Source organism: Mesoplodon mirus (assembly GCF_964341445.2).
Source record: "Mesoplodon mirus genome assembly, chromosome: X".
Lineage (NCBI taxonomy): Eukaryota > Metazoa > Chordata > Mammalia > Artiodactyla > Ziphiidae > Mesoplodon > Mesoplodon mirus.
Genome location: NC_138981.1, coordinates 137,285,816 through 137,309,581, shown reverse-complemented (window position 1 = coordinate 137,309,581; position 23,766 = coordinate 137,285,816). Strand labels below are relative to the sequence as shown.

At 39.9% G+C, this 23,766-nt stretch overlaps 1 protein-coding gene across 1 annotated transcript in view; it reads right to left on the bottom strand.

Moving 5' to 3' along the window:
* PASD1 (PAS domain containing repressor 1) overlaps nucleotides 1–23,766 on the bottom strand; it is a 94,863-nt gene that overhangs the window by 39,725 nt on the left and 31,372 nt on the right. The window contains exons 6-10 of the mRNA XM_082609689.1: nucleotides 22,912–23,001; nucleotides 15,475–15,574; nucleotides 14,943–15,056; nucleotides 12,876–13,003; nucleotides 11,101–11,183 (exon numbers count right to left, since the gene is read on the bottom strand). Of these exons, the coding sequence (XP_082465815.1) occupies nucleotides 11,101–11,183; nucleotides 12,876–13,003; nucleotides 14,943–15,056; nucleotides 15,475–15,574; nucleotides 22,912–23,001 (515 nt within the window). The remainder of the gene's footprint in view (nucleotides 1–11,100; nucleotides 11,184–12,875; nucleotides 13,004–14,942; nucleotides 15,057–15,474; nucleotides 15,575–22,911; nucleotides 23,002–23,766) is intronic.

The following is a 23,766-nucleotide window of genomic DNA, read 5'->3' as shown; positions in this document are numbered from 1 at the left end:
CATCTGCTACCATATTTACTTGCAGATGTCATTATTTTCATATTATCAAATATTTGATGATCAAAAATTTTGATCTACTATCAAATATTTCTTCCAGCGTGAAATGTTCTAAAAACTTTTTTAGAAATTGAAGTTCATCAGGGCTTCCCTGGTGGCGCAGTGGTTAAGAATCCACCTGGCAGTGCAGGGGACACAGGTTTGAGCCCTGATCTGGAAGATCCCACATGCCGTGAAGCAATTAAGCCTGTGCACCACAACTACTGAGCCCATGTGCCACAACTACTGAGGCTCGCACACCTAGAGCCTGTGCTCTGCAACAAGAGAAGCCACCGCAGTGAGAAGCTCACGCACCACACCGAAGAGTAGCCCCCGCTCGCCGCAACTAGAGAAAGCCGATGCGCAGCAACGAAGACCCAACACAGTCGAAAATAAATTAATTAATTTAAAAAAATTGAAGTTCATCACTGTTCAGTCAAAATGACTCCCTTGACACAGCACTTCAAAGGAAGGAAACACACATAACATTTCTACATCTCAAAACAGAGCAGGACCAACTTTTTTTTAATACAGCCAGTGGCTCCAGAAGGCCCGGCCTGGGGACATGTTCATGGTAAGGTTTTGCCAAACAGCCTTGTTTTATTTGGCATCCCAATCTTCCTACTTTAAAATCCACTCTCTCAGTCATTTCTCAAAGGTGACATTCTGTGTGTTTCTTCTGTCACTTTTATAGGACTAGTGCTGAGCCAGTTGTGGAAATAAAGCAACAGAAATCAGTCAAGTCCCAACACACGTTAAAGAAAAAAAACTTTTTATGTGTCTTTGCTGCTTATTAAAGCACTGGTGGCCTAAGTGTTGGTTGTGTAGATATGAGATATGACTTTAAATTGGGCCTCCTTTTCCTTTTTCATCCTGCAAATTAGACCCCTTAGCTTCTAGTGGCCAGATGGACACATGGCCTATCACACGCTTGTCTCCCAGAAATCAGAAAGTGAGTTAACTGGAGAAGATGACCTATTCTCTGAACTGAGGGAGACACAAGCTGAATGCAATTTGGATACTTCCCTCTTGGAGCTTTTGATTCTCTAGAAGAAGAGCTAAGCCAGTCCCTGTGATTGCAAGGCAAAGTGGAGAGTGTCAGTAGGAAAGTAGAAAGTAGAGAGGGGAGAGCTCTTCCAACCTGGGTGGCAGGAAGGACTTCTGAGAGGAGGAATGAACTGGTTCCTGAATGGTGAGGAGGGTGTGAGCATACAAAGCACAGAGGGAAAAGACATTTTAGTCCATGCAGAAAACAGGAATGGAGGTACAGTGAAAGGGGTTCGACAGCATTTCCATGGAATGGTGACTTTATTATCGTTTCTGGTTTACTTGTCCATCTCCACACAAGGCAGTAAGTTTTGAGGGCAGGCACAGTGCTGGACACGGAGAACGCAGCCTTGTGGAGTTTATAGCTTCATGGGGGATCCAGACAATGAACAAATAGTCCAAAGATAACTATACATTTACAAATTGCAAAAAGCATGACGAAGTAAAAGGGCAGGGTGCCATGGGAAGAGAACTCAAAATGCACCTAGGAGAGCATCATGCCAACCATGTGACAGCAGAGTTGAAGAGTGTTTCAGGTTGAGGACCTAAGCATGTGCACAGGCACTGCACTGGAAAAGAGCTTGGAGAATTCACAGAGGACAAGAGGCCAGTGCATCTGGAGCAGGATAGATAAGAGGGAGTGTGGCACAAAATGAGATCTGAGGACTAGACAGGCATGAGAGCAGCATATCTTACAGATCATACAAAAGGACTATGGATTTTCTTCTAAGAGCGAGGGGAAACCACTGAAAGCTTTTGAGTAGAAGAGGGACAAGATCATATTTCAACAAATGGTTTTGGAACAATTGGTCATCCATATGCTAAAAAATATGAACTTCAACCTAAAACTCACACTTTATAAAAATATGAATGCAAAATGGATCATAGACCCAAATATAAAAGTATAAAACTTTTAGAAAAAAATAGGATAAAATCTATGTGACGTTCGGTTTGGCAGTTAATTCTTAGACATGGCACCATGACACGGCAGAATCCATCAAAGGAAATAAAATGGTAAAATTATCCTCCTTCAAAATTAAAAACTTTTGTTGTGCAAAAGAACACTGTTAATAGAATGAAAAAAGAAGCTACAGACTAGAGAAAGTACTCACACATTAAATATCTGACAAAAGACTTGTATCCAGAATATACAAAGAATTCTCAAAACTCAATAGTAAGAAAACAAACAACATAATTTTGAAAATAGGCAAGACATTTGAACATTCAAATGATGAAAAGATACTCAACATCTTTAGTCATTAGTGGAATGCGAGTTAGTGTTTTTGTTTCTTTGTTTGTTTGTTCGGCCACTCCGTGTGGCATACAGTATCTTAATTCCCCGACCAGGGATCAAACCCATGCCCCCTGCAGTGGAAGCGTGGAGTCTTAACCACTGGACCGCCAGGGAAGTCCTGGAATGCAAGTTAAAAGCATAATTCAATACCCTGAAAAAGTGAAATAAAAACGTACATCCACACCAAAAACTCGTCCACGAATGTTTATAGCAGCTTTATTAATAATTGCCAAAACCCATCAACAACTCTGATGTCCCTCAACAGGTGAATGACTAAACTGTGAGACATCCATACAACAAAATGCCACTCAACAATACACAGTTATTGATGCAACAACTCAGATAAATCTCAAAGGAATTATGCTAAGGGAAAGAAGCCAATCTTGAAAGATTATACACTGTATGACTCTATATGATATTCTCAAAAAGACAAAACTATAGGGCTTCAGAATAAATTAGTGGTTGACAGGGGTTAAGGGTGAGGTGAGATAAGACTGACTATAAAGGGACAGCACGAGGAACTTATGGAGGTGTGACGGAACTGGTCTTTATCTTGACTACGTTCATGGTTACACAAATCAATGCATGCATTAGAAAATACAGAATGGTACACCAAGAGAAAACAAATTAATTTTACTGTATAATTGAACAAATGTGTTTAATAACTTAAAAATGAACATATGTGTCCACAAACATACTTGTAAAAGAATGTTCATTGCAGCTTTATTCATGGTAACCACAAACTAGACATAAATGTTCATTGAAAGAAAAATGCCTAACAAATTATAGTCTATCCATAGAACAGAATATTCCTCAGCAACAAAAGGGAATGAACTACTGATACATGTGACATGATGCATCTCAGGGACATTATGCCGAGTTTAAAAGGGCAGACTCAACAGACTATATATTATATGGTTCCATTTTTATGACGTTCTAGTAAAGGAAAAATTAATCTATGGTTAAAAACATCAGAACGGGGGTTGCCTCTAAGTGTGGGGATAACAGGGAAGGGGTTCAAAACAGCTATCTAGTGTGTTGAAAATACTGTATGTCTTGATAGGAATGTGGGTCCCATGGGTTTATGCATTTGTCAAATATACTTAAGATCTGTGCCTTTCATTATGTGTAAATTTCACCTTAAAAAATGGAAGTAATATGAACTTAATTGAGGAGGTTTGCTTTTCACAATGACATGACATGGCAACCCTACAATTACTCTCTGTGCATTCCTGATTTGAGCAAATAAGTAAATATATGGAGGATAATGAGCCCAGGCCTCTCTGACTCGTGGAGAAGAGTGTTGCAAAAGTGGAAACGGGAAGACTGGAATGAACCTTGTAGTGCTGGCTCAGGATTGGAGGTATCGGTATGAAGTCATGGCATGTATTATTTGATACAGACACATACACAAAGGTATACATACATATAGATGGGTAGATATGGAAATAAATATAGATATAGATCTTTATGCCTATGTATACAATATGTGTATTGTGTGTGTATTTCTTTCCCAGTTCGAAAAGCACCTATAAGCAGTAACAAATCAGTAGCAATGAGTACAAGTAGCACCGAGAGTTTCTAAATAGCTGCCCTTAAGGAAGCCAGGATTCCCCTTTGACTAAGTCTTAGAGAACAAGCTGATTTCATGGCTGAGGTGGAGATAGTACAAAACGAACCTGGAACATCACATAGTGCCAGAAAGGAAGGAATGTTCCAAGAATGGTGTGAAGTATCAAAATGACACAAGAGCCAGACAGAAGGGGCTGTCACTGGTCGATGCTAGGACAATCAGAGCATTGAAATAAATAATAATAGCAAAAGATTAAAATCCACTGAATAGACAAATGAATAAATAATGAATGAATGAATCAGGCAGAGGGGAGGAGAGAGAGAAAGAAGAGAAGGGAGAAAAAGGGGTGAGAGGGGAGGAGAGGAGACGGGAGAGACAGGAAAGGGAGGGCAGAAGTGGGACAGAGGGGAAAGAGAAGGAGAGGATAATGATAAAGCAAATGGGGCAAAATGTAAATGTAAACAGTTGTGAGTAAAGGAGGATGCATATGGTAGTTCCTGTCAGACTCAAATAAAAAGTTTAAAAGTTAAAAAAATATATTTAATGGAGCTAAAGCAAAAGAATATCCTGGGATTTAAAAAAAGGTAAAGCATTAGGAGTTTGAGTAACATATACACACTACTGTATAGAAAACAGATAACCAACAAGGACCTACTGTATAGCAGAGGGAACTCTACTCAGTATATTGTAATAACCTATAATGAAAAAGAATATATACGTATATACGCATAACTGAATCACTTTGCTGTACACCTGAAACTAACACAACCTTGTAAATCAACTGTACTTCAATTTAAAAAAAAGATAAAGCAAAAAGTATTAAGTTGAAAGAGAGCAGGATCCTATCCCACTTCTTCAGATACCTAATACACAGCCTGACATCTTCATTACAGGATGACAAATGCATACCATCAGGAAAAAATATTACATTGTTAATTGTCTGAGTAGAACAAGCAGCTGCCAGCATATTTCTCCAAAACTACTTTTCCTAAATAGGCTAATACTCAGATAATTCAACCCAGATTTTTCTAAACTTTGATATTTATTAGCCTTCTTTTCATTAGGGTCTAAACCCTCAGTGATTTCAGGGTTGCTTCCATGAGTTTGGAGTACAAAACTTACTTTGAGCTTTTCAAAAAATATTAACTTTGAGGGACTTACCTGGTGGCACAGTGGTTAATAATCCGCCTGCCAATGCAGGGGACATGGGTTCGCGCCCTGGTCCAGGAAGATCCCACATGCCACGGAGCAACTAAGTCCATGTGCCACAACTACGGAGCCTGCGCTCTAGAGCCCATGAGGCACAACTACTGAAGCCCACGCACCTAGAGCCCATGTTCCACAAGAAGAGAAGCCACTACGATGAGAAGCCCTCGCACCGCAACGAAGGGTAGTCCCCGCTCGCCGCAACTAGAGAAAGCCCGCGCACAGCAACAAAGACCCAACGCAGCCATAAATAAATAAATAAATAAATAAATAAATAAATAAATAAATAAATAAAAAAAAATATTAACATTGAAACTGCTCTTATCAATCGTAAATCTAATAAGACTGTCTAATGATTTTATGCTTTTAGATGATCAAAATAATTTGTTATGTAGTTGAAGATGGGATACCGGTTGGCTAGAGGTCAGAGAAGCACGACGAAATCTAAAACCTGGAATCCTGAGACTGCACCCCTTCTTCTGTCTTTTGTTTTATGTCTGCCCTTCTTAAGGACCAGACCCTGAACATAACAATAGGACAAGTTAAATAGCTCAGGGGCTATTTCCTTTGACACCAGGCTGCTGGAAATCCCCAACTCCTTTCCTTATCTGTCAGCCCGCCTCCCAGGTGGGTGTGAGGGCCCACCCAGAATCATCTGACTGCATGCAGCCTCCAAGCTGAGAATTCCATCACCTTTAGACTGGGTCACACCTCCTCCACCCAGAGAGGAGGCATAGACACTTTTCATGGAACAATTTGGGTGTTAATGAATACAGAACCGTCTCATAACGATGGAGGTTTAAAGATGCTGGCTTGAAACAGAAAAGGAGAACAACCTTAAATTAACAGAAAAGTAGTAAGAGTATTGAAGAAATCACCAAATATAGACTTCAAATCATGTCCGTAAGCCGGGTTCACAGGTGGCCCTTTGCACTTAATAATGTCTTTATAGCTCAGTAAGGATTAAGTACTTTTTTTGGTTTTTTGTTTGTTTGCTTTTTTGGCCACGTGGCTTATGGGATCTTAGTTCCCCGACTAGGGATTGAACCTGGGCCCTTGGCAGTGAAAACATGGAGTCCTAACCACTGGACCACCAGGGAATTCCCAGGATTGAGTAGTTTAAATTTTAACTATTCAAACAAAAACTGTAACTATTCTATAATTTGGAAGTACTTCCTAACTGATAATAACTTGAGTTTGTATAGTACTTTACAAAGCATATAGTTTTCATTTACTTATCAAAACAGATAGATCTCATTTCCTGATTTCATGGTCATGCACATTCTGCAGTAATTATCCTCACCATTTATAGATAAAGAGCAAAAGACTTAATGAGGCTTCTCTAAGATCACACAGCCTATAATTGGCCAAGCTAAGAAAAAAACAAAAACAAATATTGTAGCTTTAAAAATCCCAATCCCATGTTTTGGTTCATGGTGGATGACTCTAACAAGGCTGTCTCCGGGCTACTCCACCAGTGCAGGGGTGAGCTGGTGTGCCCCCAGTTCCTCCCGAAAAGCAGCTTTCGCCGTCTTGGCTGGAGTCCTCCCCAAGTTCTGTGGGTTCTAATCCTCCAATCCTCTCTGCCCCCCTCTCCTACTAGTTGTCCACTGCTGAACCTGCTCCAGCCACACTGGCTTCTCAAACATACCCAATGTGCTCCTGCCTCAGGGACTTTGCATCTGCTCTTCCTTCTGTCTGGAATATTTCCTCCCAAATCCACAAGGCTTGCTCCTCCACTCCTTTCAGGTGTTAACTAAAAAGTCACCTTCTTGTCGAGGCCTTAGCTGGCCACCCTATCATGTTGACCATTGGAAATTGCCAATATTGCACCATCTCTTAAACAAAAAAAAAAATGTCAATTGCATATGGCAAAACCTAATACAATTTAATTTCCCCTACAACCTTCCCTATCTCTCTTCAATGCTTAATATTTTCCTTCGGTCCTCCTCACCATTTAACCTATTTTGGTCTATTGATTGATTTTCTTTCTCCTCCACTAGAATATAAGCTTCCCAGGAAGATAAGGACTTTTGTTCACTGCTGTATCCTCAGAGCCTAGAACAGAAACTCCCACATAGTAGGTGTTAAATATTTGCTGTATGAATAAGTTTCATTGGGCTGGAGTGATGAGACTGGGCAAGCTAAATATCTAGTGCTAGAGAAACCAAACCAAATGGCATGTTATACAGTGAGGTACAGGGCCCTCCCCCTGGTCTAGATGATGCAGACATAAGGGATGAAGTCAGTACAGAATAGTACCAAGGCTCCATACAACAAAACCTCACTAATGAGGATCACTGTGCATCTTTGCAAAATTCTCCTCACACTTTTGTACAAGATAACGCTTCTCTGAAACAAGCTGAAAGGGGAATTAGCCAGGAACATTCTTTTCAGTGCAGTTGCTGATGGGTGGAGTCTCCTCCCGGGGGACCAACTCTGTAGCAGTTTCTAAAGACTGCAAACAAAGGTAAGAGCTACTAGAACTCTCGGAAATACCTGCCATTTGATTTTCCAGTATTGTCTACTCTACTTTTGGGTGAAAAGATACTATCTTTGTAAAAAGTGTTAGGGCTAATCAGTGTAATTGCCTTCCCTAATAATTCTTCTCTTCTCCTTACACTTAAGATGAAATTAAAGAAAAAACAAGTTTTCTCACATTAACATCCCCAATCAAGTACTTCCCAAAGACTTCTTGAGTTTTCTCCTTGGAATCCCCTACCAGCCACAGCTCCTGAAACTGATGTCCTAAGAGAAACGAGCCCAGGATAATCTGGGTCCCAATTCCAGCTCTACTACTTAACCAACTGGGTAACTTTGGGGAAATCATACATCCTCTGCGACTGCACTTTTTCATCTTTACAATGGGTCTAAAATCTATGTTGTTGATTTGTGGAGAGTAAGCCAATAAACATGAAATCGCATCATGAAGAATAAAGTACAGGATGCAATTCTATTAAGATGATGCTGTGACAGAACTCTGGGCCTCACTTATACATACAAACTAAGAGTAGATCGCTACTTCCTCTGACTCTAGCAGTAGGAAGATGGGAAAGGACTCTGCGGTATTCAATTCTGTGCCTGCCCCTCACCAACTCTGAAGTGTTCCTTACTTCTATCTATGTTCAAGCAAGACCTTCTACTCCAGTGCATCTCTGGCTCTAATGGAAAACCCAGCTGTTGAGTCCCTCTCCTGAAATGAAAGGTTCTTTAGCCTCAAATCTGAAACATGAAAGGACAGGACATCCTACCCTTTCTTTTAAACATTTTAACTTCCCCTCTTTGTGTTTCTTTCATAGGCACAGACAAAACTTTCAAGCCTCTTAGCAGGATGCTTCTTCCCTTTCAAAGAACATTGAGAATTACCAAGGAAAGTTCCAGAAGCATCTGGGGAGCTCTAGGTCCCCATGACCTTTGTGCCTGATTACTTTTTTAACCATCCCTCAGACTGTAAAATGGGAGCCAGGTTATCAATGACTGCTCAGGGTGCCTACAAACTAATATCCAACATGCCACAATCTCTTCTTCTTGTTATCTGAAAATATCCTGAAGACAAGGAGTAAGTCTATGAAAAAAAATAATGCAATATTGGTTTGCACTGAGCTATAACAATACTGCACTATGTTTGCGAGGTCTCATGGCATGGAATGGATTACCATTTTGATAGGATCAATCAATCAGTCCCTGAGCAGATGTTCATTTCTCCCTGCTCAATGTCAAGATCTGTGTTAGACAGGGATGAGGCTGACCGGCCCTCCTTTATAGACCTCAGACTAGTGGACGAGTCAGGTCCACCAACAATCCATCATGTGAGAGCTGAGGTCGTTGGAGCCAGAACAGCGGCCATGGTGTTGAGGAGAGCAGAGGGATATAAAAGGGAAGAGAAGGGGGCTGGAATTAAACAGAATTTTCTTCATCAAATCCATCAGTTGTTTCCTAAGTGTCATTTTTCCATGTTACTGTCTACATGATAAACAATCCATTGCCTAATATTTGAAGAAAACTAGGACTATTTTATGAAAGTCTTAAAATATATAAAATTGTAGTGCATTCACCCAATAATGATAGTTTCTTACTATATTAGAAAGGATATGATTTTAAGCCTTAAGAAAACACTTTTCTTGTATTGTGTGAAGACCAAGTGGCACAGATGTAGTAACTGGCTCTTTTCTGCATCAGAATATTTTTCATCCAATTAAGTTCTACTTAAAAATAAAATGTAGGTCTCCTCTGTCTCTGAACTCTCACTCTCTGAAGATTTGCTATAATTATCTGCTAATTTACACAAAATTCACTACACAAACCTACTAAACAAATCTGTTTTAGGTTGCATACAAGAATATGTTTAAGTCATGTGCTCCTGGGTGAAAAGGATATGGTGGGCTGCTATTGTACCTCAGGTATTCTCACAGAATAGTGCCTAGAGTTCACGTTGCTTAAACACGTTATGTTTTATAGATGTCTCTCTCTCACCTTATTCAATAAAAGGTCTTCTAATAAAGTAGAGGAACTAATAATGGAAATGGGTAAGCCTAAGAGGCCCAAAGAAGCGCACACACTACAAGAACCATTGGGAATGATAAAAGCACATTAAGAGAGCTGAATGGCTATTAGGCTTAAGCTTGGTGGTGCACATGTCCCTAACTCCTATGAACCACAAATACAATGGTGAATATTTACAAGAAATTGAGATTCTGCAAAAAAAATCTTGCCGGTGCAAGTGAGTGTGATGGTGGCACGAGCAGACATGTGACACTCAACACACAATTACAAACTCGGTCTCGTGTTAGCAAGAGCTGTAGTGCACCCAGCAAAGGGAATGCAAACAGACTGCCACCTCAAGCTCTGTTTTGCATCCCGTGGCTCTGTGTGTAGCTTCAGACAACGGTTCTTAGCCAAACACCTCTGAGCTCTCCTGCCAGGAAGGGAAGATTCTCCCCTGTTCCTCAGATCCAGACACAGATGAAACTCAGACATTTCCTGTTTAACTCATTTCTCCACCAGCTCTTTCTTCCTTACCTCGTCCCCCCATAGCCTCCAGTGACAGACAGCACAGCCTCCAGCTTCCTCCTCCCACCAGACCTCACACAAACACGCCTTCAATCAGAAGAAGCCTCTCAAAACATCATCTAGTTTATTTTATTTTGCTAAGTATTACTGGCATCTAGTGCTCATCTTTAATGTATTGTTTTGTTATTTATTTATATATCCATGTACACTGTAATATAGAAGGAAAATGTAATCCATTCTCAATATTCTACACTGAGCAGTGTCTACTATTATGGCTTACTACATACAAAATACCTACTAATGAGTATCAAATATGCAATGACTAGATAGTACTAAAGTAATTTCTATTCTGTAGAAATTCTTGGTAGATTATTAAATAGTCGTATTAAGGGGTTTTAGTGATACCTAGCAAGTTGGCATTTTCCTGTGGGTTAGGAATGCATTTTTGTTTCTTCCCACTCAAAATAATGGAATTACTCACTTTGTTCTCTGAAAATTTGTTAACAAACAAATGTTATAGATTAGATTCACAAAAAAGAGGGACACCTGCATAATAGCAGTTACCACAATGCTTATTTGTTCTTCTACCATTTAAAGTGTTTCAAGAAAAGGAAGCAATCAAGTCTGTTTGTAAACGTATTTGTCTTAATTTGAAAGTAATTAAATGTCTGTGTCAGTTAAGGTTGCTCTATTTATTGCTTCATTTCTTTTATAGAAAGCCAATCACTTGTATTTATATTCAGTTAGAAAAATATGAATTATACTAGCTGGGAAAGGAAATTCAAACTAGTAGATTGCTCATCTGGATTCAGTTGTTTGTTTTTTTATTTTCATTTTGAAGGAAAAATATTCATAGTGATTTGTCTTGTTTCAGTTTTGTTTGATGAAACTGTGCCCTAGGTCTCCATTACTCATGTCAACATTAGCCTCTCACCTGTGGTCCACAGGTAGATGTTCCTCATCCGAATCTGGGGCCAGCAGAACATCTTCACCGGACTCCTTTACAATGAAAAGGTCCTGCAGAAAAAGTGGCATTTTAGATACTTAAAATGTACTTATAGAGTAAAAATACCTGACATATTTGTGTAGGATGTAGTAAATTTGAAAATCCAACTCATCTGTACACCAGTGTGAGAAAGGCACTTGATTTTACAGATGTGAAAACTGAGGATTCTAGAGATAGAATGATTTGGTCAAGCACGTACAGCCAGTACATGCAGGATCAAAGTAGGTCCATTTCAAAGTTGAACTCTTGAGTTCACTGCCCTTCCACTGTTACACAGCCACCCTGTGAACAAAATCTTCCTCCAAAAAGCCCTCTTTTCTCACAAGATTTGTTCTCTAAAATGACCACTAGTATAGAACAAATATCCCAGAAACCCAGAGAAAAACTGGCATAGATCACAAATAGAGATCCCTGTGCTAAGAGGGGGCCTAGGGTGAGGGTGGTGTGTCAAATGAGACTTCTTTCTCAGAGGAGGAAGATTTGGGGGGTGATCCTCTAGATGGGATGTCTGCCTTCTCATGGCAGATATGAGAGCTCAAATCCCAGAGAGTTGCCGGAGAGGGATACTGAGTGGGGCCATCAGACCCAGCAACTTCCTTCAGCTGATTTTCTCTCGACCAATTTTCTTACTGTCTTAAATTTGGAAAAATGATGACATAGATCACTATTCTAAAATTGGATGTAAAGGGGTCCTTCACAGCTTCTGAAATGTGGTCAGTTAAAGCCCAGATTTTAAACTTGAGAGGAAAAGTAAAGCAGGTCTTTTGCCCTCTCTGGATCGTAATGATAACAATAATAATGATAATAATGACAATGATCATGACTGTAAGGGCTCATACTTACTGAGTGATAAGAGGTGCTGTCTTATTTGTGCTTCACAACAACCCTCAAGGAGGTGCTATTATCACCATTTATAGAAAAAGAAACTGAGGCTAAAAGATGTAAGTGACTTAGGTAAGGTCCTGTAGCTAGTAAGGAAGGATGTGAAATATGGATCCAGAGGCATCTCTTGTAAGGCAGTTGAATGTGTTGTGTGTTACAACATCATCACAATATTAACAGGGCTCACACAGACCTTCTGATTTTGTCCCCATGCCCTCCACCTCATTTGCCCAATCCACACTGTCCCAGTCTTGTTCAAGTCAGTTGGTGGCACTTCTATCCACTGAGCTACTCGGGCCTAAAAGCTGAGTCATCCTTGAGTCCTTTCTCTGTCTTCTCCCACCCACTTCCAATACATCAGCAAGGACTTAGGGCTCTACCTCCAAAATGTCACCCAAATCGGTGAGCTTCTCTCTCTGTTACTGCAGTCCTAGTCCAACCCCTATCACCTCTCACACAGCTCCACCTGCTTCCATTCTCACCTGGTGAGAGAAGCCTTTCTTTATCCACCTGCCAAAATGGTCACTTCTTCTCTTACTAAGTCCCAACCCGCAGCCCCTGTATACCTGTTTAATATTATATCAAAACCATTTGTCAATGAGTGTGCATCTCTTCTGGGTATGTCCAGATCTCCACTCAGATGTTCAACTTCTGAAACACAGGAGCTGATCTTTTCTCATTCACATATCCTAACACAACCCTCTGCACACATCAGGTGCTTTAGCAGTGCCGTGCAGTGGCTGAGAGACCAAAGGGGACATGTCCCTTTAAAGGAAGCCCACATGGTCACAATGGGGGAGGCACACACACAACATACTCACCCTTAGAGTTTCAGTCCTGAGGATACAAACGGTCCCCACCAGATAAAACCGATCCTCCAAAGAAAGATTTGTGGCAGACGACTCACAGGACTGGTTGGGGAAGGAGCTAGAGAAGAGCACCAAAGGCTCTAAGGGAGACAAGAGACACACATGTGACAATCTAATAGAAAGGTGGGGCAATTATACAAGAGGATGGGCACCTACCGTATCAGTGTGCCATTTGCCAACCCACTGACAATTTTCAGAATTCTGAACCACCAGTTTTTTCTGTCTTCCTTCCCAGTCACCCTCCCCACCCTAGTCTCCACCAAAACATGAAGTAATTACTGAGAAATAATTGTGAGTTCAGGGTGATTGTCAGTCTTCTGTTCTTACCCTGTGAATGGACATTTCAGTCTCCAAAAAAGTTCAGCTCCCCTTCTTTACATAGACCATGTGGGTATCAAAAATGTGTGTATAATTTGTGTGTGTATATAGTCAAGTTTTTTTAAAGTTATTTGACCTTTGGTTTCCAAAGGCACGTGACAAAGATATCAGACAACCATGTGTGAGCTAATTTTCATTATTTATTTACCCATTCATTCATTTGTTATATCTTTAGACCTCACTGGCAAAGAAGTGAGTTAATTATATTCTTAGTTCATGGCATATTATGAACACAGATAAAATTCCCACTCTTGGTTTTACTTTTTTCTTCTCTCTGTCCCTTCCCCACCCACAGGTACCCACTGTCATCTACCACATTTAATATATAACTTTGTACAACATGTAGTCTGGTTCTATGTACTATATGCTTTTACAATTTACAGAAGTGGCACTGTGCTATAGATCTCATCTGTTTGTCAATCAACAATACGGTTTTAAGGTCTAACCATGTTGTACTATGTATATCTAGAGTTCACTGCTTTTGACTACTACAAAGTTTTCCATATTGTATATTTCCCCAGATTTTACTTGTCCATTCCCCTAATGATGCACACCTAGGCTGTGCATCATTCCTCCCTCCTACCATGAACAACACTATGACATACATAGAACGTCCCCTTAGACACAGATCTCTCTGCAACTTCGCCTCTGCGATATTTCCACCCAGCGATAGGATTGCTGAGTTACAAGATAATTGACTTCAGTTAATTCTGTTTTCCAGGACGGCTTCATGAGTTTACATTCCTCTCGACACCGTATTAGTGTTTTCATTTCTCACATCCTCACCAATATTTGGTATTATTCACACTCCTAATTGTTTACATTTTGATGCGTGTACAGTGCTACTCATTGGTTTTTGAATTTTTCATTCTTTGCTTCCTAGTGAGTTGGAGCATCTTTTCACATATTTGTTGGGCTATTTACCTTTGATTCAAGCCCTAGATCTTTTAATGGCCCCAAATCAGTGTTTATGTTAATTTATCAGCTTGTGGTTCCTGAAACCTTAAAAATTACAAATTCAGATCCCATATCCACATGTAAGACACACAGATTTGGGTTTTGATTTCCTGTAAATGACACATTTTTTCCATTTAAACTCTGAGAGAGATAACAAGCTTACTCTTCCTCTAGGCCAGTGGACAGAATTTTACTGATCATTTTAAGTCTCTAGGTTTTATGTGTTGGTCCTTGAATGAGTGTTAGAACTCCAGACCCCAGCCAATGGAGCCGATGTATGATTTAAGACTCACTTAGGCCCAGCACAAAATCAGCTCCCTCTTATCACTGGGTCTTGTACTTTATCCTTTAATTTCTAGCACCCATGGATTTCCCTTTCTTTTAACACTGGCTATGCAATAAACTTCTAGATTGTGTCTTAACAATAATTTCCTTGTTTTTTGTAGAAGGAAAGAGCCATCCTTATCAGATCAGTCCACCATGTTACCATATAACCCCGCCTTGTAAATTTTGCTATTAATTTTTTTAAAGTCTAATTAATGTCTGTGGTCCACCAAAACCTGTGATCATAGGAGTAGGAGAGAGTGTGAGAGTACCAACAGTAGAAAGCCATTTATATTACCAATGAAGGGCTGCATAATTCATGAACTTCATCTAGATAAGATTAAAAACTGTTTTGCTTACCACTAGAAATATCTTTTATACTCAGGATGAATTTCACATATTCATAAGCAGGGCTGCTACCATGTTCAGCACCTCCTCTTTTTAAATGACAGCAAAAATCAATATGTTTTTCTACTAAAAGAAAACAGATACAAAACGTGCTTACATTTGTACTTAACTATATTCTGCAGGATTCTTTCATATGATTATTGTCTTATTTAGACTAGATTTTACAAAAATATTTTTTTTCTTTTCATGAACATTACCACTTGCACAGTTATCTATGTTGTATCTGTAGAGTGGGGTATCAGCTAGAACGTAATTTATAGAACACTAATACAATTATACAAAAGCTGAAATAATCAGGGTTCGTGATTAAGAACAAGATTTAATTTGTTATAAAGCAGAAACTAATATAAAAAAAGATTTAATAGAGGAGAGATTTTTTCATACTAGAAATATAATTTGTGAAATGTCTTTATTATTCCTCTAAGTGATTGGTATCTGTCTCTTAAAATCTAAGAACTTACTATTTGAAACAAACAGTCTGTACCTGAGTTTGACAAAGGAAGTTGGACAGCAATCTTTTGGTAGACTTCATTTTTCTCTTCATCAGGCAGAAGGCTTAATAATTTTTTACCCATGATGTCACCCTGAAGAGGGAAAGAGGGAATAAATTTTGTTATCTGTACTACTATATTTACTTCCTCTGTCTCCTTACTTAAGCTTATCATCTGGGAGGGAGATGCAAGAGGGAAGACATATGGGGACATATGTATATGTATAACTGATTCACTTTGTTATAAAGCAGAAACTGACACACCATTGTAAAGCAATCATACTCTAATAAAGATGTTTTAAAAAGTAATAAATAAATAAGAAAATTTTAAAAAAAGCTTATCATCTGCCCCATGTCAGCCATCTTACAGTCAGACCTGTTAGACTTCTAAAGTGCCAATTCACATTACCCCATTCTATGACCATCACCACCTACCTTTCCAGTGTGCTCATGCAAGTACCCCACCTCTCCAACAACTATCCCACCCACTGAGACCTCCACTCCATTCGCATCCCATTTTCACTGAACATTATCTCCTTCAAATTGTCACATCCCTCCTTACCCAGTTCAGATGCCATAGTCAATCATTCTAATCACTGCCATGAGCTCTTATTTGCCTGGGGAAGTCCCACCTCTGCTTAATTTCAACTCTTCATCTACCCCGTACCTTCCCCCGAGCAACTGAATGTGTATGGAGAAAACCCCACACCCATACTGTGTATTATTTTAAATGGGCACTCAGCTCTGCCTAGAAATCATTCCACATTTCCCTAGATAATTCACTCTTCTACTCTTCAATATGACTATTTCTTGCCTTCTCCTCCTTCAAAGCTGTGAAACCGCCCCCTCCCCTGCCACCCTCCTCATATTCAGCTGGGATCTCATTTCTTATTTCAATTAAAAACAAAGGGAGGGCTTCCCTGGTGGCGCAGTGGTTAGGAGTCCACCTGCCGATGCAGGGGACGCGGGTTCGTGCCCTGGTCCGGGACGATCCCACATGGGCCCGTGAGCCATGGCCGCTGAGCCTGCGTGTCTGGAGCCTGTGCTCCGCAATGGGAGAGGCCACAACAGTGAGAGGCCCACGTACCGCAAAAAAAAAAAAAAAAGAAAAAAAAGGGAGAAGGAAATGTCAATATCTCCCTGCACCAAATGTTACCGACCTATCTGCTCCTGTGGCCAGAGATCTGCTTTCTCTCCTATTGCACCAAATAAGCTTCTACCTAAGTCTAGTGCATTTGTCCTTCATCCTCTGTTGACTATTCAAGGACATCATTTCAGAAATTCTCCCCCTACCCCCCACATCTTCAAGCTTTTCCTTTCTGCTGGGTCTTTCCCTTAGCACACAAATGCTAAATCAGAGATGCTATAATATGTCATCTTTTTTAAAATTTTTTTTATTAGTTTCTGCTTTATAACAAAGTGAATCAGTCATACATATACATCTGTTCCCACATCCCTTCCCTCATGCATCTCCCTCCCTCCCACCCTCCCCATCCCACCCCTCCAGGCGGTCACAAAGCACCGAGCAAAACAGGAACAACACAAAAATCCAAAATCTTCCTTGACACTACATCCTCTCCTCCATCTCTAACTACTTTTCTGGTCCACTTTAGAACAAAAATCATTGAAAAGAACTATACTTGCTGTCTCTCATTTCTTCACCTCTCACTCTCCCTTAAAACCACACTAGTCAGATTTTTACCCTAACCACTTCACTGTTCTGGTTACCAATGATGTCATATTGCCAAATTCAATAGTCGATTTTAACCCTCATCTTGCCTAACATCTCAGCATTTGATACAACTGACCTCTCCTTCATGCTTGAAATACTTTGTTTACTTGGCTTCCAGGACACCATACACATATGGATATCCTTCTGCTTCAAAGGCTACTCCTTCACAGTTTCTTTGCTAGATCTTTCTCCTCTTCCTGGCCACTTGGCACAAGAGTGCTCAGAGCCTGGTCATTGGACCTCTTCTCTTACTATCCTGTCTCTTGTGGTCTCTTCCAGTTCCACCTCATCAAATACCATCTAACTGTTAATGACTACCAACTTCTCACCTCCAGTCCAGACTTCTCCCTGAACTCACCTTGATAACTAAACTTGGATGTCTGATAGGATTTCAATTTTAAGACATCCAAAATATGGCTTCCCTGCTGGCACAGTGGTTAAGAGTCCACCTGACAATGCAGGGGACACGGGTTCGGTCCCTGGTCTGGGAAGATCCCACATGCTGCGGAGCAACTAAGCCTGTGCACCACAACTACTGAGCCTGCGCTCTAGAGCCCATGAGCCACAACTACTGAAGCCCACGCGACTAGAGCCTGTGCTCTGCAACAAGAGAAGCCACTGCAATGAGAAGCCCGTGCACTGCAATGAAGAGTAGCTCCCGTTCGCCGCCACTAGAGAAAGCCTGCGCACAGCAACAAAGACCCAATGCAGCCAAAAATAAAATAAATTTTAAAAAATAAAATAAAAATAAAAAGACATCCAAAACAAGTGCACCAGATATTTTCCCCTCACAAACATGCTCTTCTCTCAATCTTCCCCAATTCAGTAAATGGCACCACCATTTACCCACATGCTTGTCCTTTACTTGCCTTTTTTCTCTCAAGCCCCAAATCCAGTCCATCAGCAAACTCTGTTGGTTCTACCTTCAAAATACATATAGAATCAGTCCACTTCTCAGCACTTGGTTTAAGCCATCATTCTTATCCTGGATCCTGCAATAGCCTTCAGTGGTCTCCCTGCATCTATCTTTGCCACACCCTTGCTCCCACTCCATTCTCCACAGAGCAGCTAGAGTCATCCATTTAAAACTTAAGTCAGATCAAGTTATTCCTCTGCTCAACATTTTCCACTGGCTACCCAAGTGATTCAGAGTGAAAGACAAAGTATACTTCCAACCTCCCTCTTGCTCACTGCATTCCAAGTACACTGAACTCCTTGCTCATGTTCAAATACAGCAAGCAAACAGTCATCCTGGGGCCCTTAAGCTTGCTCTTCATTCAATGTGAAACACTCTTTCCCAGATATTTGCAATGACTTTCTCCCTTACTTCATTCAAGTCTCTACTCAAAAGTATTTTAAATAGCATCAATTCCCTGACATTCTCTTCCTGCCTTTTTTTCATACCACTTATCATTACCTGACATCATAGTCACATGTATATGTTTACCTATTTATTATCTGTCTCCCACAATAAAATGTAAGTTGCATTAGAACAGAGACTTTGGCCGTCTTATTCACTGCTACATCCTCAACACCTAGAACACAGCTTGGCACAAGTGAGCACCCAATAAATATTAGTTGAATGAGTGAATAATACTGTACCACGTAGTTGAAGTGTGGTGACACATGAATAAACTGAATATCAGCCTTTAAGTAATGAGTTTTTAATATGATAGGAACAAAATAATAAAGTACTCTTTGTAGCTTAATTATGGCTTTGGTTGATGAACCACAAATTCAAATGATTTTTAATTGATTAATATTAATAATCTACAGTCAAAATACACAAATATATTTTTATGGCCCATTTGTAGAAGCCAGCCTACGAGTTGGCCAATGCTCAAATTAGCAGATGGATCCTGTCTCAATCAAGAGAAGTCTTGGCTCAATTCAGGGCAGAAATGTAACCCTAATTTAGCAAAGAAAACATGAAATTAACAGGCAATAGATTTTTTTTCTTGGCCACACCACACAGCACGTGGGATCTTAGTTCCCCGACCAGGGATTGAACCCTTGTCCCCTATAGTGGAAGCATGGAGTCTTAACCACTGGACTGCCAGGGAAGTGCCAGGCAACAGATTTTGACAATGAAAGTCACATAGTAAGAAACTGACTTCCCGAAAAAGGTATTTTTCATTCAACTTTTAACTTTTTCAATAAAAATGCTTTTATTGATTTAGTTATAAAAAATACACTTTAGGTACCAAACCAAGTTATCTCTGGTCAGTGGAGACCACTCATTTATTCCTTCACCTAACACTTGATTAACAACTGCTTCATGCCAGAACATTATGCTAGGTGTGTTCACACGAACTAGCTCACCTAATCTCCTGTGAGAGGAAGAATTCTCCTCTATTGAATTCATGACAAAACGAAGGCTTGTCCGATTATTGAGAGGTCACAAGTTCAGAGATGAGATTCACACCCAGCTCCATCTAATTCCATATCCATTGTTCCTTCCACTACAACATAGCTACCTTGAATCCAATTTGCACCAAGAGCAGCCAATTTGCTACTGGGCCAGTTTCTGCATTTTGGACATTCTACATGAATTAATTTATTATTTTTTTGCTGAAACTTATGAGAGTTTTAAAAAATGAACCTGACATGTTCATTCTAATTTCCATGAACGCATAGTTCAGAGGGCAGACAACACATGCGCAGACAATTCTGATGCAAAGTATAAAATAATACCTTAACAAGAGGTACAAAATGCTTGGGAAAATGTGGTGCCAGATTTCAGACATAAGTTTAATACCACGATGATGCTAACAGCCATCATTTCAGTCATGGTGTGTTTTGTAACGTCATAATTTGGACTCCTCCCATCTTTTTGTCACACCCCCTATCCAATCCATCTGCAAAACTTATTTCACCTACAAAACACTGACTACTTCCACATCCACCTTAATGCAATCCATCACCATCTATTGCCTGGACTATTGTAACAGCTTTCCAAGTGACTTCCCACTTCCATGCCTACCCCCATAGCCTATTCTTTTTTTTTTTTTTTTTTTTTTTTTTTGGTGGTACGCGGGCCTCTCACTGCTGTGGCCTCTCCCATTGCGGAGCACAGGCTCCGGAAGCGCAGGCTCAGCGGCCATGGCTCACGGGCCCAGCCGCTCCGCGGCACGTGGGATCTTCCCGGACCGGGGCACGAACCTGTGTTCCCTGCATCGGCAGGCGGACTCTCAACCACTGCGCCACCAGGGAAGCCCCATAGCCTATTCTTAATACAAGACCCAGAGTGATCCTGATAAAACAAGTTCAGATCATTTCCTGCATCTGCTCCGAATAGCATCCTCCCATCTCAGAGGAAAAGGCAAATGGCCCTAAACAAGGTGGACCTCTGTTACTGCTCTGACCCCATCACCTCCTACCACTTTACTTTTTACTCACAGCACTCCCGTCCCAGTGGCCTCTTTACCATAGCTTTTCACACCAAGTAGACTCCTGCCTTAGTGACTTCTCACTTGCGTTTGTTTCTACTTGAAACACACTTATCTGCATGACTCACATACTCACTCCATTCAAGTATCTGTCTAAATGTCACCTGATCAATGACACTAACCACACCATTTGTAATATCCCACCTCCGGTCACTCTCTAAGTAATACTGTCCCCTATTGACAGATGAGAAACTAAAGCTCATGTCGTTAGTGAGTGAGAGTTAAATTTTAATCTCCAGATTATTTGGCTCCAAAGACCAAGTTCTTTCCACCTCACCATCCTATTGGCTTAGAGTTGCCCATCAGACAGAGGTTCCTTGATTTTTAATGAAACTGTAGATTCCTGGAGCCAGGCAGATACTCTAGAAATGGTTTGGTTTGCATATAAATATAAGATGGGTGACTTATAAAATGAAATTTTTAGTCAAAGCCTGGGAAAAATTGCATGTTGTTAAAAATTACAAGTTAGGATTTAATGAGGAAAAGTGTGAAATTGTGCCTCAGGTATAGTCCTTTTCAACCCTGTTTTAAAAGAATATATAAATTCATTCCCATTTAATGCCTTACGTACAGATGTATCAATAATAGTTATAGCTTTATTTTTAAGTACACCAGTCTCAGGTTATCAAGTCCATGGTTTAAGATTAACAGTTCAAACCCATGTCCCAGACACCTCTACCTTAGGATGACTGTGTGTGTGTGTCTGTGTGTCTGTGTGTCTGTTACTTCAAATGTTGAAGGGTGAAAGAGTCTCTTAAGAGTGAAAACTCTGAACCAAAATACATAAAGAATCAAGGAAAATGATATAACTAACACCATTGCTGTGAAAAATCTTCATGTGTGGATCCTCAGAGAAAAGTCACCAGTCTCAGTCAATGGCCAGTTTGGTTTAAGTAATGTCAAATACCTCAAGAATTTGGGTAGTTTTGTGGTCTTCACTATAACAAAATTTAATGTGTAATGGATTATACTACTACATTCTTTCCTTTAATGTGCATTTAATAAGACCATTCTCCTATGATATAACTCCTCTGAGGTCCAATGCAATGAATATCTCTAATATTTGCATTTTATTCAGCTGTTTTGGTATTCTATAAATATAAGCTGAATTTGGAAATCCAAACTGCTTTCTAAAAGAAAGGAAGAGAATGAGAAATAAAGAAATGGACCTTAGTATCTTTAAATAAAAAGAAAAGAGCAGAAAAGCTCTCTGAGTTTCCAAGTGGGCCATAGAACATGCTGGCTGGAACAGCATAACTAGTGGGATAAGCTCCTAATCCTCTTCTAACTTAACTAAATAATAATTAAACAAAACTTCTATTCATTTACGTGTTTCAAACTTGAGTGCTATAGATCTGTGTGTGGGTCAAGTTCTTAAGACAACTCTGTGGAGTGAGAAATATGCAATGAAAGCAACAATCCAGATACGTTTAACACAACCAGCCAAGTGAGAGAGATTCAAGAGTAGTGGTGGTGGATGTACTCTACACAGCCCCTCTTCACACACAGGCATGCATGCAATATGAAGGTATGCAGTACTTTCATGTTTAAGTGATATATCTGGTAGGTGTCCAGCCTGAAGATCCAGAAAAATTTTAGGAAGTCATATATTCTAAGTCAATGGTGCTAGGAAGATACAGAAAGCTTTCCTGAGAGGGATATAGTGACACCAAAGGGCTCAGGAATGAGTGACTAATTTGAACATCAGAGACTCTGACTATAACTCATGTGTAGGTCTCTCCAGCAATATTTACAACATTGCTAAAGTAGGCAATCATTTCTAAATTTTTTCCAAATGAGATCCGGGTTTGTTCTTCAATATAAAGAAACAAAAAGCAAATCAGACCTGGAAATGGATGTCATGAGCCAGCATGACCAAACCATGACATTCATTGTTTAATCAGTATGTGGTGGACTCAAGAAATGTACAAAATCAAACACATCCATCTTGTGAGGGCTGTCTTGCAAAGTAGTCACCATGGGAATTATCCCCTGAGTCTTCTTTGGAGCTCTCCTTCAGGGGCAGTTTACAAACCACACACCAATGCACACACACCGTTTCACTACCTTATATCAGAGTTTGTTTTCATAGCTTTAAAACTGAAACCAATGGAGAGGACAGTAAAACAGGTGCACGTTTTGACAACACTGAGAATGTCTTCTCTGATGAGTTATACGCTGCTGAAAACAAATAATGAACCCCTAAATGACAAAGCGAATGATCCTTTCCCAAAAGCTGGGAGAACTTACTGGTAAATGGCCAAGGAGAGAAGAGATGTTGTCAGTCACGAAAATTATCACTCCATCTGTGCTCACTATTATCATAAAGCCATCTAATGACTAATGAAGAGAGAATAATAATGTAATTAAATAGTGGAACAATAATAAAATGATAGCTTTATTTCTAAATGCATAAATAATTATGATCACACACTGAAAGTGTATTGTGGTCCTTAAATATCAATAAAGCAGGCACAGACTTAATTAAAATTCCATTATTCTGCCTCCTACACAGAATCTACTTAACCTTAAGCATGAGATGTTTATCAAATGATGTGCCACTTAAGACAAACAAATTTCAATGTATAACCAATTAACACAAAACTCTCCAACACAAGCTATGAAGATTCATTTCCGTGTGTAGGTTGTTTCATATTTAATTCAAAATTAATTTTAAAAACTGTACGGCTATTTTGGAGGGCATTTTCATTTGTGGTTAGTTTAGTCATCTATTTATAAATATGGGTATTGTCATCACTTCCCTACTATATAAAGGATTAGATATCCAGACAAATGCCTCCTGGTAGAGAATACCTAAAATGATGATTAAAATATATTAAAACTTATATTTCAAAACAGGGCCAAGCTTATGGTAAAGTAAGGGAAATGATCTGACATCAGAAATGACTAGAACATGAGAATTAGAGGTAAGGGGATATCAGAGCTTGCATATGCCTTGGGAATATCTACACAACACTGATGGCATAGAGCTGGGGGGACAGAAAGCAAAGCTTGGGCCCGCACAAGGTCGGGGGTGAAATCAGAAACTCCTGCATAAAGCCAGGCCTCCCAAAGGGTAACACTCTCAGCAGACAAAATAGAAAG